The 16,758-nt window shown below is 33.8% G+C and overlaps 2 protein-coding genes across 9 annotated transcripts in view; one reads left to right on the top strand and one right to left on the bottom strand.

The window, feature by feature from the left end:
• The first annotated feature begins 583 nt into the window (after positions 1–583).
• LOC129925813 (uncharacterized) lies at positions 584–5,042 on the top strand. The gene has a single exon (XM_056026582.1). The coding sequence runs from the start codon at positions 1,539–1,541 to the stop codon at positions 2,475–2,477; it is 939 nt and encodes a 312-aa protein (XP_055882557.1). The 5' UTR covers positions 584–1,538; the 3' UTR covers positions 2,478–5,042.
• Positions 5,043–6,622: 1,580 nt separating this feature from the next.
• Positions 6,623–16,758, bottom strand: part of LOC106053972 (uncharacterized) — an 80,931-nt gene continuing 70,795 nt past the window's right edge. For all 8 annotated transcript variants that reach the window (XM_056026580.1, XM_056026577.1, XM_056026575.1 and 5 more), the window contains 6 exons: positions 14,426–14,508; positions 12,678–13,284; positions 12,330–12,626; positions 10,895–10,994; positions 10,166–10,223; positions 6,623–8,709 (listed from right to left, as the gene is read on the bottom strand). In XM_056026580.1, the coding sequence (XP_055882555.1) occupies positions 8,470–8,709; positions 10,166–10,223; positions 10,895–10,994; positions 12,330–12,626; positions 12,678–13,284; positions 14,426–14,508 (1,385 nt within the window). In that variant the 3' untranslated portion in view covers positions 6,623–8,469. The remainder of the gene's footprint in view (positions 8,710–10,165; positions 10,224–10,894; positions 10,995–12,329; positions 12,627–12,677; positions 13,285–14,425; positions 14,509–16,758) is intronic.

The following is a 16,758-nucleotide window of genomic DNA, read 5'->3' as shown; positions in this document are numbered from 1 at the left end:
CCAGTGCAAGTGTCCAGCGTAAACAAGTTAATTTTAGATATCCAATCAAAGAAAGAGGTTAAGGGAAAAAATAGCACACGTCAGCTTCTAGAAGGTCAAAGTTACTAAAATAATTATCTGAGAAGGTTCCATGATTCTGGAACGTACGATCAAAGAAAGTATAAATAAGGGGAAAGTCAGTTAGACGGGGTCCTCGCATAGTAGTAGTTCTTGTAGAGCGATGGTCCTCGCATAGTAGTAGTTCTTGTAGAGCGATGGTCCTCGCTCAGTTCTTGATTAGTAATAAGTTTTGTGATATTAGCGGGTCCATTAAGTAAAGTTTTAGTAGTTGAAGTTGAAGTTATACTAAGTGAAGTTTTATGTATCTTTAAGTTTTATTTATGAAGTGTCAAGTTGTTATTGAATTAAGAAGTTAATTTGATGTGAAAGTTGAAGAAGTTATTAAAGAAGTTTGAAGAAAATACAGAGAGATGTTTCTTTCTTCATTTCATTGAATTGTCAAGTTTAATCATATAATCCCCGGCAAGTGTGATCGTCATTTCATCTGAATGTATCAACTTGTTAATATAATCCTTCGGCCAGTTCGTCACATATTATGGCACCTCCGATAAATAAGGCAAGGCATCAATGAATACATGCATCAAACAATAAAGGCGACATCGAAGAATAAATATGTCATATATATTGGAACCTCTAACAAAGAAAGTCATCGAAGAGTAAAGGCGTCACATATATTGGCACCTCCTGACGAAAAAAGGCATCTATAAATAAAGGCACCGACGAAGACAAGCATCACATACTGCATTTTCAAAGAATAAAGTCGGCACATTCTAGCAAGTTCCACGAATTTAAAAGGAAAAGCCTCTAACGAATAAATCATAGCCTCTCGTAACGACAAAGCCTCATATAAACCATTACTAAAAAGCCTCTTTCAGAAAACTTCAACTAGACGTACATTCATTGCAACGAAAAGTATTTTACTGCCATTTCATGTCAAAGTATTCTATGATTGAAACTTCCAGTCAACAGGTCACATAATAGTTGACAGAGAGAACGTCCTGCGGGAAAAATCTTCTGTTTTAAGGTCAGTACCTTACATTTTATATTTACTAAGCTGTGAAAGCTACATTTACTAAGCTGTGAAAGCTATATTTACTAAGCTGTGAAAGCTATATTTACTAAGCTGTGAAAGCTATATTTACTAAGCTGTGAAAGCTATATTTACTAAGATGTGAAAGCTATATTTACTAAGCTGTGAAAGCTATATTTACTAAGCTGTGAAAGCTATATTTACTAAGCTGTGAAAGCTATATTTACTAAGCTGTGAAAGCTATATCTACTAAGCTGTGAATGCAACGTTACTAAAGCTAGTTGTACACTAGTTTGTTTACAAATACTGACCACTTGCATTCCTCAAGAGGAGACACCGATCGATATTTAACTAGGTCAGCCATAGTTAACCTCTCACCTGGGGACAGGTGTCGGTCATCGCTAGTGTAGGCAGTACTTATAAATAGAAACGTTATTAAGCTATTACAATGGCATTAGTCTCGTACTTGTGGAAAGAATACATCAAAATAGCCGCTTACGGTAACATGCCACAAGAAAGAATGGAGGAATGGTGCACTCAAAAAGTAAATTATGATATACAAAAACGTAAGGCAGAAGAAAGAAGACGTAAAGAAGAAAAAGAGGTAGAAGAAAGAAGACGTAGAGAAGACAAAGAGGTAGAAGAAAGAAGACGTAGAGAAGACAAAGAGGTAGAAGAAAGAAGGCGTAGAGAAGACAAAAGAGCAGAAGAAAGAAAAAGAATTAGAGAAGAAAAAAGAAGACAAGAAGACAAAGAGGCAGAAGAAAGAAAAAGGATTAGAGAAGAAAAAAGAAGACAAGAAGAAAAAGAGGCAGAAGAAAGACAAATGCCTAGAGACGACAAAAGAAGACAAGTAGACATAGAGGCAGAAGAGAAGAAACGCAAAGAAGAAAAAGAAGAAGAAGAAAGAAAACTTAAAGAAATACAAGAAGAAGAAGAAAGAAAACTTAAAGAAAGAAAAGAAGAAGAAAGAAAACTTAAAGAAATACAAGAAGAAGAAGAAAGAAAAGTTAAAGAAATACAAGAAGAAGAAGAAAGAAAAGTTAAAGAAATACAAGAAACAGAAAGAAATGAAACTGAAGAAAAAGAGACAAACATTCCTGAAGGACCCTACATTGTTTATGAGTACAACAAGAATACTACTGAACTTCAACTATTTAATAATGAAGAATTTAAAGCTGATCAGAGGAAAGATACAACTTTGACAAGAATGTTCAAGAAGGCACAAACAAATGTAAAGCAGCCAGGACTTAATGTACCTTATTTCAAAGAAGGAATACTTGTGAAGAAAAGTGTTAGTTATGATACCTATGAGTTTGTTGAACAAATCATTTTACCACTGAAATATACACAAGACATCATTGAAAAGAATCAATTTTCTACATAGCAAATTAGCGAGTGTGACGAGGACAAAGAAAAGAATTCTTGACAAATTTTATTGGCCGAGTATTACAAAAGATGTTAAGAAACATGTTAGTCAATGTCCAGATTGTCAAATGAACAATCCTAAGAGAAAACAAGTTCAAGAACAGAATATGAATGTTGAACAAAGTTATGAACCAGTTAAAAATGTTATACCAGACAAAAATGACTCAAATGTTGAGAAATTAAACAATTCTACATTTAACTCTAAGACAGAAGGTCGTCTGACATTGATGGACAATTTATGCAACAATCGTGATATGACTCAGCAACAAAGTGCTTCCAAAGAAAGTCAATCAAATACAGATTTGAACATATTTGTTTCGAGTGCATCAATGTCAAAGTCAAAGCAAGATGAATCAGAAAATAAAACATTTCAACATGGTTTTGATATAAATATTACAGTCATAGAGCCATGTGAAAAAACTAAAGAAGCTGAAGTCAACATTGAAAATGAAAGAGCATTAAACGAATACAGAAAGTTTAGAAATTTTAAACAAGGAGACAAAGTGAAGTTATGGTTACCTGACACGAGAAATAAACTGATTTATACATGGCAAGGTCCATTTCCTATCATCAGAAAGATTTCAAACGTAACTTATGAAATCAACATTAACAAATATGTCAAAGTGTTTCATGTTCATATGCTTGAAAAATACAATGAGGATACAGATAATGAAAACTTATCAAAAGAACTAGAAGATAATGTTACATGCTTAGAGACAATTCAAGAGGAAAATGAAGACAATATAAATGAACTATTACCAACGACATCAAAACAAATTGAATCTCTCAAAGACATTGACTTAGATCATTAAAGTTGAAAAGTAAGACAGACCTGTTGAATACAAGTGAAGAATATACTGAGATATTTCATGATGTTCCTGACATAGCAACATTTATAGACAATGTGTTTAACTTAAAAACTGACACACTTGCCAACTCAAATGTTCATTCTCTAACTTTGCACAATAGAGATTTACTGCAGAAAGACCTAACTGATTTATTAGTGCAATGCATACATGAACATTCGAACTCAATGTTTTCTACTTCAAACGTTTTACAACGTAAACTATCACTAAAAGAAAGATTTAGTGTCGATTTTGGACAGTTCTTGTTTGAACATATGAAAAGCAAAGAATATTGTAAGGACAATAGCTGTATGTTGCTTAAAGCTAAAGCTAGAATAAAACGTATTCATGAACTGAGAGACATTGTGTATCAATTGAAACAAAGTACATTTGTAGCTAAACTAAGCAAGTTTGTATTGAAACCAAAAGTGACATTTTTCAACAGCAGAGTTGAACAAAACTCTCTGAAAACACATGACAATATTGTTAAACGTATTTTGAACTATTAAGAACCAAGAAAGAAGAAATGTACGGATAGACTAGAATTGTTTCAAGTGCCCGGACAGAAAAAATGTACAAACAGACTAGAATTGTTTCAAGTACCTGGAAAGAAGAAAGTTGCACATTTATTAAGACTGTACAGCTGGGTCAAGATTTATTTTAATACTTATGTCATGCAATTGTTTATTACTTAGTATATTTACATTAATACTGTTGTTATAAGAGTTTTAGAAATGAGTAATTTGACATTGCACATGTTTAGATTTCATATATTATTAAGTAAGTTAATATTCAGATATTCTGTATTAGCAAGTAATATGATGAGATGACATGTATTTTTCAGTATTGTGAAGTTGTATAATTTTGATATTTTCTTGAGTTACAAAAGTTAGAAAGTTCATGCTCAAATATCATGTAGTGACAAGTGATGTATGGAACTAAGTTGTATTTTATATAATATTAATTTTATAGGCTGAATATGTACAAAATTTAGAATTTTGAATAATGTAAATGTAATGCAACAATTATTTGAATTATCAGTTCTGTACTTTATAGGAACAATTTTTGTTAGATTTTTGTGTGCATATATTATAATAGAAATAATGTTATTTTACGCATTTTATATTGCATACAAAATGCTAAAAAGGCAAGGGGGTAATGTCACGAGTCGAGTCTGTGACCTATTTCGACCAGTTTCTAGAAGCAAGTTCAAACCAGTGCAAGTGTCCAGCGTAAACAAGTTAATTTTAGATATCCAATCAAAGAAAGAGGTTAAGGGAAAAAATAGCACACGTCAGCTTCTAGAAGGTCAAAGTTACTAAAATAATTATCTGAGAAGGTTCCATGATTCTGGAACGTACGATCAAAGAAAGTATAAATAAGGGGAAAGTCAGTTAGACGGGGTCCTCGCATAGTAGTAGTTCTTGTAGAGCGATGGTCCTCGCATAGTAGTAGTTCTTGTAGAGCGATGGTCCTCGCTCAGTTCTTGATTAGTAATAAGTTTTGTGATATTAGCGGGTCCATTAAGTAAAGTTTTAGTAGTTGAAGTTGAAGTTATACTAAGTGAAGTTTTATGTATCTTTAAGTTTTATTTATGAAGTGTCAAGTTGTTATTGAATTAAGAAGTTAATTTGATGTGAAAGTTGAAGAAGTTATTAAAGAAGTTTGAAGAAAATACAGAGAGATGTTTCTTTCTTCATTTCATTGAATTGTCAAGTTTAATCATATAATCCCCGTGTGATCGTCATTTCATATGAATTCATCAACTTATGAATACAATTCTTCGGTCAGTTCATCACAGACGACTCAAACATATAGATGTTCATTCACGGAGATCTTGCTAAAACATAGAACAACGTCTGCCTTGAGCACAGCCTCTTCATCAGTTCTAGACTTGGGTGGAGGTGGGACTCGTTCTCTTCTTTCTGATATCAACATCCCTCTCAGTCTAGTCTCTAACAGTGCGCACCTTCTGCACTATATTGGCTGGCGGTGTGCTTGGCAAGTTAATAACCATAGACTTATACAGTATACTATACTGGAAACCGGAAATAAATTCTTATCCGCGATTGATCGACGATTCACAGACCTTTATATATATAGATTTTTATGTACGTAAACTCTTTTTTCAGGCTCTAAGGGGAGTCGACCCAATCAATATTTTCTGTCTTAGAAAAGTAATGATCTTTAGTTTTTAAAGTTTAGAAAAAATGCAAAATTATTTCTCGGATATTCACGCAAATATATGAAACAAAGCCATTTCCAAATCCTAGATCGAAATATTCATGTTGATTTTAATCATCTTATGTACATTTAAATAGATTGATTACCTAGATCTTTCTAGATTATCTATCTATAAGTTGGAAAATAATAATTATGAGACGAGAGTACTTTTATTTTCATGTTCAATTACTAGATCTAGTTCTAAAAATTAAATTATATGTTACATAGGTTAGGGTTGAAAAAAATCTGTACATCTTATAACTACTATACAAAACAACGCCTTGATACAACTTTCTAAAAAATTGTCACGACTTTTTTTTTTGTAGTGTTAAAAAGTCTCCATTTCCAGTCTAGATATAGTATATATACGTCTATGGTTATAACAATATGATAGCAAAAGAGAGATAGTCTTATTCAATTATTGTATTGTATCTGTTGGATTTCTGATTGTCGCATATGTAGGTTGCAGCTGGGTCTAAATAGCCACGTGAAACACCGTGCTATAATAAGAATTGAACATTTTCGATAAAGTATTTATACATTTTTATTTTTTTTTTAATTTCGGCTTACACCTGAATACATACAAACTACATACAATCACATTAGATCAATGATGGCAAACATTTTAGTAGAGGGCCAAAGAAATTATAAGAAAAATTACGGTGTGCCATAATTTTTTTTATCAAATAAATTCTTAAACTTATTATCAGTTTAATGATATCAAAATTGAAGTTATCTAGACATAAAACTTCGCAAGCTAAATCACAACAGGAAGCCTTTTTTTTTTTTTTAGCAATACTGTACGCTACACTAACTTGCATGTCTAGCAGCTGTCTGAGAATAATCTAATTTTTAAAACATGCTGGCCTAATTTTTTTTTGGCGACTTTTGGCATTTTTTGTTTTCTTTTGTCATCGATGATGGATGCCTAAAGAGTGCTCAGAATCGAAATGTCCTGATGTATTATAGACCTTTGAAACGGCCAGGTTTCATTGAAAATTAAATTAAAATTAAGAAACAAAATTGCACAACCAAATATTTTAATTTTAATTTTATTTGGTTTCATTTTTTTTATATAGAAATAAAAAACATGTAGAAAGTTTCTCCTAAACTAAATGAAATACAGCATAATGAACATTGGAGAGCAAGTGAACGGAACGTAGATAAATGCTGAGATAAATGAACGCACACAAACACATACACACACGCAAATATCTTGTTTTTATAACTACATAAAAGCAACCACCACGCGCGATGACAACGGTTTACAAATGTAGAGCCTTTATCTTAAAACAATTGAATTTCCAAAATCTTTTGATCTATCTCTCTATTCTTCTCCATCTCTAATACACAGACACACAGACACACACAAGCATAGACACAGAAACACACACGCATACACACAGAAACTGAAAATGGAACTGAAAAGTGTCAAATAGATAGACATTGAAAACGTGATTCTTAGTGTACACATTATGTAGGCAGTTCATGAATAATCTATTTTTAGTTTGCATAAGACAGGCCCAAGACTAATTTATTCAATTAAATGTTCACATTTTTTTTAATTTAATGATCATATTTAAAAACAAATACACATTAAAATATACATAAAATCAAAGCTAATACTGATATAAATAACCCTAAACATAATTATTGACATAATCAAATTCAGAAATTAGAAATAAAAAACTATAGACATGAGAAATGTTTGAAAACTCTTTTAAAAGATGAATAATAATAATATAATATTGTAATCGAATACGAAACCAAAAACAAAAATGCGAAACATTTAGGTCAAAAATCAAAAGATATTACAAAGCAAAAATGTGATATTTGTTTAATAATACTTTAATGTCTGTAAATCTGTTCATATTTGTTTAATAATACTTTAATGTCTGTCAATCTGTTCATATTTGTTATCACTCAATGTTTATTATCACTCAATTTTATCACTTAATGATTGTTTGAACCTTGATTTTTTTTTCAATCAAATATTGCTTGTTTAATCATTAAATGTTTCTTAATTTGTTAATCTTTGGACGTTTGTTTAATCATTGGATTCTTGTTAATTATCAACCTTAAAAAAGAAAAGCATTACAAATATTTTATTTTAAAAGATAATATCTCCTTTATACAACATATCAAGCGACTGTTTTCTCTTAATAACAAATGACTGTTATATTGTTATATTGTTAAATAAAAAAAACAATGGAACATTTTTTACCCAGCTCCCTCGCCACCCCCTCCACCTGCCAGATAAGATCCTGGTCAAGTGAATGTATAAATCTACTCGACTTTATAATATTCCAATTATTGGATTTAAGATCTAGATGCGCAAATGTTTCCTTAGCATTAATGTATTAAACTCTTGAATCTATTATGCCTTATATTCGGAAATTCCCAAATGCGATAGTCCTTTCAAGAACGCGATAGTCCTTTCAAAACCGATTTTGGATCTATACCTAGATCTAGTTGTCTAGCCAAATTTTAATAAATTTACTTTTTTACTTTAAAAACTGTTAACCTTCCAGCTCGAGTTTTTCCTGTGAGGCCAACGAGTGATTAATTCTTTTCCCATCGATGTCCATAAACAGTTGAATTTCTAGAAAAATCGTTAGTGCCGTTTTTGAGATCATCGATCAGGTTCCATCCTCCATGAAGTTCTGACTTGAATGGAAATATTGTCAAAATAAAAAAATAAAATTGGCTTCGATAAAATGTATTCATTTTTAGTGTTGCTACTCAAAATAGCAATTACGATTTATCGACAAGTGTGAAGCTCGCTTCTTGCATACATGACCTACATTTCTGTTCTACAAATACTTTGGAATGTTTGCAATACATCACAATGATACAATTATAATTATTCGTTTATTAAGAAACTCAATCATCTAGTGCTATGTTATGAAAATGGGTGATTCCTTCTGAATGACCGTTATTCTGTAAGCTGTCCAACTCTGTGTCATCTGGAGGATTGATCTCTGAACTTTTTCTCTGGTAGGTGCTTGATCGGAAGATATTCGGTGGATTATAGATACTATTGGCAGGGTTATACATATTTTCTCGACTATCTGTCATCTCGTAAGTAGTCTGAGGTCTGAAGTAGGTAGGTTGGTTTTTTCTCTGGGGAATATCAACGGAAGTAAATGAATGATTTACTTTCAGAATGTCTGTTGAGTTTTGTTATTTCTTAGTCAAGTGAGTAGTCCGAGATTGGGATAAAGGTTTAAAAGCTTAAGTGAGATCATTCTGAACTGAGAGAGAAATGAGGTGGAGTTGAGAGAGGTAGAGTTAAGAGAGAGAGATGGGGTTGAGAGAGGTTGGGTTAAAAGAGGTGGATTTGAGAGAGGGGGAGATATAGAGGCGGAGTTTAGAGAGCTGGGGTTGAAAGAGGTGGTAGGCAAAGTTGCCCGGGTACGCTGTTCTGCCTCATCGTGGCACCCGGGTGGAAACGGCTACTTGAGGGGGTAGCTAGGCTAAATGAATGGCGAAACATAACTCCAGTGGGGATGCCCACGGGTAGACGAGAGTCCACCTCTTGCACGGGCGTGGTTGCAAAAAAGTCCCCACAAACCTGTCAAACATCCATGCACTGTTCCTCAAGGGACCGTTACATAAATGGCGAGTCCCCCACGGTTAGCTTGCTATAACGAAGGAAAATGGCGGAGGCTCCCGGTGTCCTCGGCCTTCGGCCATGTGCAGCCAAGCATGCGTCGGGGGCCAAAGGCATTGGAAACAGAAATGCTTTACATAGGCATTGACTCGGGTCTCTCTCAAACAGAACTGTGTTCCCACAGGTTTTTTTTTTTACTGTTTGGCGTCCAAACAGGTTTTTTTTTCAAACTTAGAGCTCTTAAGACGATCAAACGGTAGGCAAAGCTGAGAGTGTTGGAATTGAGTTTAGACAAAGCTGAGAGAGGAAAAATTAAGTTTAGACAAAGCCGAGAGAGATGGGATTGAGTTTAGGTTTAGAGGAAAAAAGAGAGCTGCAGATAAGCTGTAACATAAGTTGTGAAAGTGGAAGCTGAGAGTGGTGGAGTCGAGTTGGTTTAGGTGGAGTTGAAAGAGATTGAAGTGAAAGAGGAGTTTAATGGAGCTGAGAAAGAATGAATGTGACTACCTCGAATCCTCCCGAAATCCAATAGTGTCAGATAAAACTTGAAAATAGGTCTTTTACGATTTGTGAATATTATGAAGCTTACAAAATATACTGAAAACCAAAGCACTTCTTGGTGGTATAATATTTCTCTAAACATCTTTTACAAGACATTCTATCGCTAAGTCTTTATTGTGTCATTAAAAATTGTCTATAACTTATTCATTCATTAGTTGGACTAGTAGTGACGATTTGTTAAGAAAACAATGTTTGAACATGTTAGCAAGATGATGTCACTATACTTTAACATGATACAAAAATATCAGATTTATTAGAAACAATTATCAGTGGTATAGTGAGTTGATTGGTATGAGAAGAGGAGTCTTATTATCTACTTTGTAATACATACTCACTTTGTAGTACACACTCACTTTGTAATACATATTTTTTTGTAATACATATTTACTTTGAAAAATACTTTACCTTTGGATTTTGCAGAAAGTCGTCTGGGTTATCGGCACTTGTTTTCGTACGACAGTTTCTGATGAGAAATAAAAGGGAGGCTAGCATTTTAATTTCGAATGTAGATAGTATCATTCTTTCGAATTGGCTTCAAGTGCTGTACTGGATGATACATGTAGTGATAAAGGTAAGATTGCAAACTAAGTGGGGATTCAGAAAAATAAAATATTCAAAGGGTAATTTCATCATGGATTTCATCTATTTAATAAGCGATAACTCACCAAAGTTTTCAAAAGCATATTTTACAAGTACTTTGTTAACGAATGCTATCACATGTACAATATGTCATTCTTAAATTTCTAAAGATTATAAAATATCAAAATATTTATAAACTTTCATTTATGGTATAACTGTAAAACAGATAACGATATTTCAATACATTGATAATGATACAACGGAGAATATATTCAAATTTATGCTTGGATAGTTTCAACAAAATGTTTAGCACTCTGTGGCCAGTTTATTGCTGTCTACATAAGACATAGGCCTACATATGTCATCCAGTCGGTACTAAATTTTTTCGTAACATAAAACATTGAACACAATATTTTTAATACTATTCTATACTTGATACTAAAGCTAAAAGTTCGCTGAGTAAATTTTAGCAGTAAAAACAAATTACAATGTAAGCAATTATTTGAATAATGAAGACTGCCATATTAGAAAACTAAGAAATTGTTATCTACTTACTTAACAAAGACATATATGATCAGGAGAAGTAACACTAAGCCAAGTAGAGATGCAATAACAGCCAGAGCAATAGTCAGGGAGTTCACATTATCCTCAAGCTCTGCAACAAATTTAAATGTTTAAGTTTGACAAGAACTAAAGCAGACTTCATCTGTTGTTAACACATCTAGTTACATGTATAAAACCATAGCCTTGTATTGACCGAAAGCTACAGGTCACGTCTCGGTCGCTCAGAGAGAACGGTTCCAGGATCTGAGAGCGGTGCGCTACATATATGATACGACCCAACCCAGTAATGGTAGATATCAATGTGGAACCCTCAGACAGGATATGGGATTATGGGCTTCTGGTCCACGTTTGACTGTTAGACCTCAGACAGGAAGTATTATGAGCTTACGGTCCACGTTTGACTGTTAGACCTCAGACAGGAAGTATTATGAGCTTACGGTCCACATTTGACTGTTAGACTTCAGACAGGAAGTATTATGAGCTTACGGTCCACGTTTGACTGTTGGTTAAAATGTTTTTCAACAGCCACTGGGATAATGATGCTTCAGCGCAAAATCCCTGACAGGCTTTTCAACTAAGTAACATTTCAGAATAATTAAAGAGAAATTTAATTAAAAAAAAAACACGCTCCTTATCTACACTTAAAATCTAGTTATTGAGAAATCAAAGACCTAGTGGCTGCACATGTTAAAATATGTCTACTATAATCATAGTTATTTTACATCTATTGTTTTTTAACAACTTTAAGCCACCCTAATAAACTGCATTTAAAAAAAACTACAAACAAAATAAAAATTTAAGTGAAAATTTAAACAATATCCAATTAATAATAACAAGAAGATAAAGCATTTGGTAATGAACAATAAGGAATATATAATTAGCAGAAATCCACGATGTTGCCATTGTGGCTGGGATGGAGTGGCTCAACTATGTACTCAAAGATCTAAGAAACATTGACAAGTTTCATCAAGGCACATTCCTCGTTCCATATGCTAGGACAAATTTGTACAAATGCTCCTTCTTCCCTAGCGCTATTAGAGCATGGAATGGGTTGCCTGAGCTAGCCAGGAAAACCAGTGACTTGGCAGAATTTAAGTCATTGGTTAATATGCATGACTAAATGCATGACGCGTAGGACGTAATCATCTTCTTTTTTGAAGTAACGTCTGTATAAGATAAGATTGGTAAGACGGAAGGAATATCCCTAATGAATATTCATGCATCTTTCTACTTTATTTCATAAATCATCTCCGTGTTTTTTAAATTAAAATGTCCAATGCCTTCTATAAAAACACTATATTAAATCGTTCTCAATCAACTAGGGACATTACCAACTAAGGACATTACCAACTAGGGACATTACCAACTAGGGACATTACAAACTAGGGACATTACCAACTGGGACATTACCAACTAGGGACATTACCTGTTATCCTTTCTTTTTGTTTCATTCTTTCTATCACACCAGAATCCTCGCTAGGTGTGAAGTTATTTATGCTACTCGCTACAGCCTCAAACGAGCTAGTCGGCGTCCAGCCTGAGGTAGCATCAGCGACCAAACTTGATGCCGCAGTTGCCGCAGTTGGTGTAAAGTAGCCAATCACGCTAGAAAGAGAACCAGATGACCTTTGACTGATTGAGGTGAGATCGATGCTGGTAAGCTCAACTTTAAATGAGCTTGTTTCACTGGAGATCTGCTCCCAGGAGAAAATAGATCCACTAGGCGAGTTTGTTTCACTGGGGATCTGCTCCCAGGAGAAAATAGATCCACTAGGCAAGCTTGCACTGCTCGAGACTATAAAAGGTAAAGTCTGTGTTACAGTGTCTGAACTAACTTGATGGCTGGAGGGTGATAGCTGTGAAAAAGGCAATGATGGAACTGACAGACGCGTAGAAGTGCTAACTGACTCTGGAAGACTGGTGAAAATAGTCGATTCTGCCGTGGTAAATGTCGCTACTTTTGTCGTCGTATCTATCCATGTTGACACCTCTGTTGACTTCAGCGAGGAACTAGTCATCTTTGTTGATGGTGCCAATGGTGAGTCCGAGATAGTAGCTGAGGGTATTAAAGCTGAAGGCGAAGAATAGGCGAAACTCCAAGTAGTAGATACTGTCGCTTCATAACTTGACTGCGGCACAATGGACAGTTCAGTGGACAGGTCAACTCTAGAAACTGAGATTGTAGTCGGAAGTGATGGCGATACGGACGGCTCTATAATTCCGTACGTCGCTGTCGGCAATGAGACAGTGCTAAGAAATGCAGAACTTGCAGGATGATAATCTGTGAATGAGTTTACTATTGACTCTGTCAGCCCAGAGCTCAAGGCGTTTACACTTGAAGGCAACAATGATGGTGATGAGACACGTTCAGACCAAATTGTCTAGCAAGAATAAAACAAAGAGAAAACAAATGGTTAGTGTCCAAGGGGGGGGGGCGTAAATCAATGGGGCACTTCCGCTTGTTTCGATTTTTATAAAATTTACAAAATAGTAATGAATAAAGATGAAAATAAACATCGAATTTAATTTTTTTTTATCTGTCTATGTCATTAGGTGTCGCCTCTGTCAAGCACGACCAAATCATTCATTTCCCCACATACATCTTAAGATCAACACCGTATAATTTAAACCAGTGATGCCCAACCTAATTCGACCTGCGGGCCATTTTCATTTCCAACTCTCGCGTCGCGGGCCACATGACCGAAATGGTTCAAAAACGAAATGAAATCGGCCTGAAACTAATTGATTAGAAACTTACATTAATTAATGAGACATTTAAAGTTTTATCTTTTGTTTTTACGCGTCGGAAAGTGGTTTCATTTCTCTATTTAAAATGTGAAAAACATTGTAGCCAGTTTTACCACCAACTCATAATTTTTTTTTTGGTAAATATTTTTATCAATCCTCCAATCTCTAGGCGTGGTTTAACATGATTTTATTCGCGGCTTTGTTTTGTAAGGCCGTTATATGTATGTGTTTTTTTGGTTTAAAACCACCACACTTTCTTTACAAATTGAATATGTCGGCTTATTATCATGTTCCACAAAAAGTAAAGATCCGCCCTCCTCTCCTTGTAAATTCAACATTCAGAGTCCCAATGCAGAAACACACAAGTGTTAAAGGTTAACCCTTGAAAACGCGTGTGGTAGTTTAGCCTCTAAACAGCAGAATTGTAATTCCATTTTGTTTGCACTCATTGTAAAACAGCTCAGCACTTTAAGGGTTAATAGAGAGGAAAGATGCATTTTTAATTTTTTTTATATGAAAAGGGGGGTTCTAAATTTTGTTCTGACATTTTGGCGGGCCGATAGAACCACGTCGCGGGCCGGATGTGGCCCGTGGGCCGAATTTTGGGCATCGCTGATATAAACATAGTAAAATAATGTAAAAATAATTATTACTAAAGTACATTTAGTTACAAGAATATTCGTTATTAAATCCATATTATCATAGTTAATAATTATGTTTCACATGTTAATATAATATTATGACATCACAATTATTAGCTTAAAAATAATTTACCTGTGAAGTAAAGAGATTGTCAACAGTTGAGTTCTGTGCCCATGACTTTGTCAGTAATAATATCACAACAAACGCACGTAAAGCTAGTGTAAAATAAAAAGATATAATCAAAAATCATTTAAAAATATCATTTTATAATTTATAATAATAATAATAATAATCTTTATTGTCCGTATGGAAATTTGTCTTACAATTTGTGCATTACACCAAACAAAAAACATTATAACTATAAGAAACCAAAGTGTACATTCACACCAGACTCACTCATAATTTACATGTGACAAAGTTTGTAACAGATTGTTCTTATTTAATGATTACATTGCCAGGGGAACAAAAGAGTGTTTGTGTCTGTTTGTCTTTGCCATCGGTGTCTTGTATCTCTTTTGTGATGGTAAAATCACAAGATCCTGACACTAAGGGTGATTCTTTATTTCGAGGATCTTGTTAGCTTTTTTATAGATGTTTGTCTCAAACAACTGCCCAAATGGAGTTTGTTTTTTGCCAATGATTTTACCAGCAGCATTTAGGATTCTATAAAGTTTATTTTTATTTTTAATGCTCAGATTGCCATACCAGGCAGTGATATTGAAACTTAAAATATTGCAGATGTGAGCGTGATAAAACATAGCCACGGCCTTTTCGCTAACATTTAGGCCTATAATGCACATTTGTAATGCAAGACAAGACTCTTTTCACCTAGTAAAGAAAAACAAAAGCCTGCTTGTAACACGCTAGTTTGATAGTTTGGTAACGTAACAAAGGGATAAAGTATGAATAGGAAATTATCACAGAAGAAACTTGACACTTTAAAGTATTCACAATAGCAATATTGATAAATGTATATTATGTTAAAACTTTTGCAGAAGCAACAAATTGTTGATTAACATTTTATAAGGAAGAATGATGTTTTTGTATTTATAGTTTCTAATATTGAAAGACTATATTTGTTTAATATTTTAAATAACTATTTCATTTTTAATCGATCACGATTGACTTATTCAAATAAATCTGACAACAAAATTATTCAAAGTTGATTTTTTCTTATGTTTAGTCTATTAATGTCAAAAAAAGAATATGGAAATGTGCATTTCACCTTGCGTTGCTTACCAAACAGCAAACCTATAGAGATGCCGCCTAATGTTGGTTCTGTCGTGTTTGCATATTAGATTTATAGTATCTCATTTTTAATTTTCTTTTGAAGAAAAAAAAAATCATAATAAATAGACATATTTTATATGTCTGACTAAAAACGTACATTTTCACGAGTGACTCACTTATTCTTAGAAAACTTTAGACCAAACATTTTCTAAAGTTTCTCGATCACTTCTAGTAACGGGAAGATGACAATGTAAGAGATGAATGAAGTATGTAAACAATCATTTGAAGTACATTTGGAAGAGCTGACTCATACTATCAAGTGGTTAGTGCGGTCTTTGTCAAACGATTTTGTATCTTGTTTTACTTACATGTAAAAATGGAGAATGAATAAAGTATTTCGTGGGAACATTGTAGGCTGAATACTTACTTAGTTTTAATAATGTTTCTAGATTTATATTCCGCCAGGGGCGGCTCAAGCACGGGGCCCTAGTCCAGAGTCATATCAGGACACGAATATTTATACGATGGGCTGATCATTACAAATTATATATACGTGCCCCCCTCCCTCAATGTCTCTAAAAAAAATTAAAGATATTTTAGACATCAGTGTCTCTAACATACATAAAGACACTCTAGACCTAGACAATTCTCAGTGTCTCGAACATAAATACAGACACTCTAGACCTAGACATTTCTCAGTGTCTCTAACATAAATACAAGGGGTGCACCGGATAGTAGCTACGGCTGCGGTCGAATATTCGGGCATTTTTACTATCCGGCCATTTTCAGGATATCCAACAGTGCTATCCGGTGCACCCATAATAAATACAGACACTCTAGACCTAGACAATAATCTTTCAAACACACACTGACAGCAACGGGATTCTTTCTCCATGCTAGAGTTGGACTGTTTTGTTTCCATGGTGAATCCACCTATCGACTATTAACCTATTGAATAACAACCAATGGAATAACAACCTATTGAATAGCAACCTATTGAATAACAACCTATTGAATAATAACCTATTGAATAACAACCTATTGAATAGCAACCTATTGAATAACAACCTATGGAATAACAACCTATTGAATAGCAACCTATTGAATAACAACCTATTGAATAACAACCTATTGAATAACAACCTATTGAATAATAACCTATTGAATAACAACCTATTGAATAATAAGCTACTGAATAACAACCTATTAAATAACAACCTATTCAATAACAACCT

The sequence above is a fragment of the Biomphalaria glabrata genome, chromosome 4 (assembly GCF_947242115.1).
Source record: "Biomphalaria glabrata chromosome 4, xgBioGlab47.1, whole genome shotgun sequence".
In the NCBI taxonomy this organism is placed as follows: domain Eukaryota; kingdom Metazoa; phylum Mollusca; class Gastropoda; family Planorbidae; genus Biomphalaria; species Biomphalaria glabrata.
The sequence above is the reverse complement of the archived record's forward strand: the minus strand, read 5'-3'. Positions and strand labels throughout refer to the sequence as shown.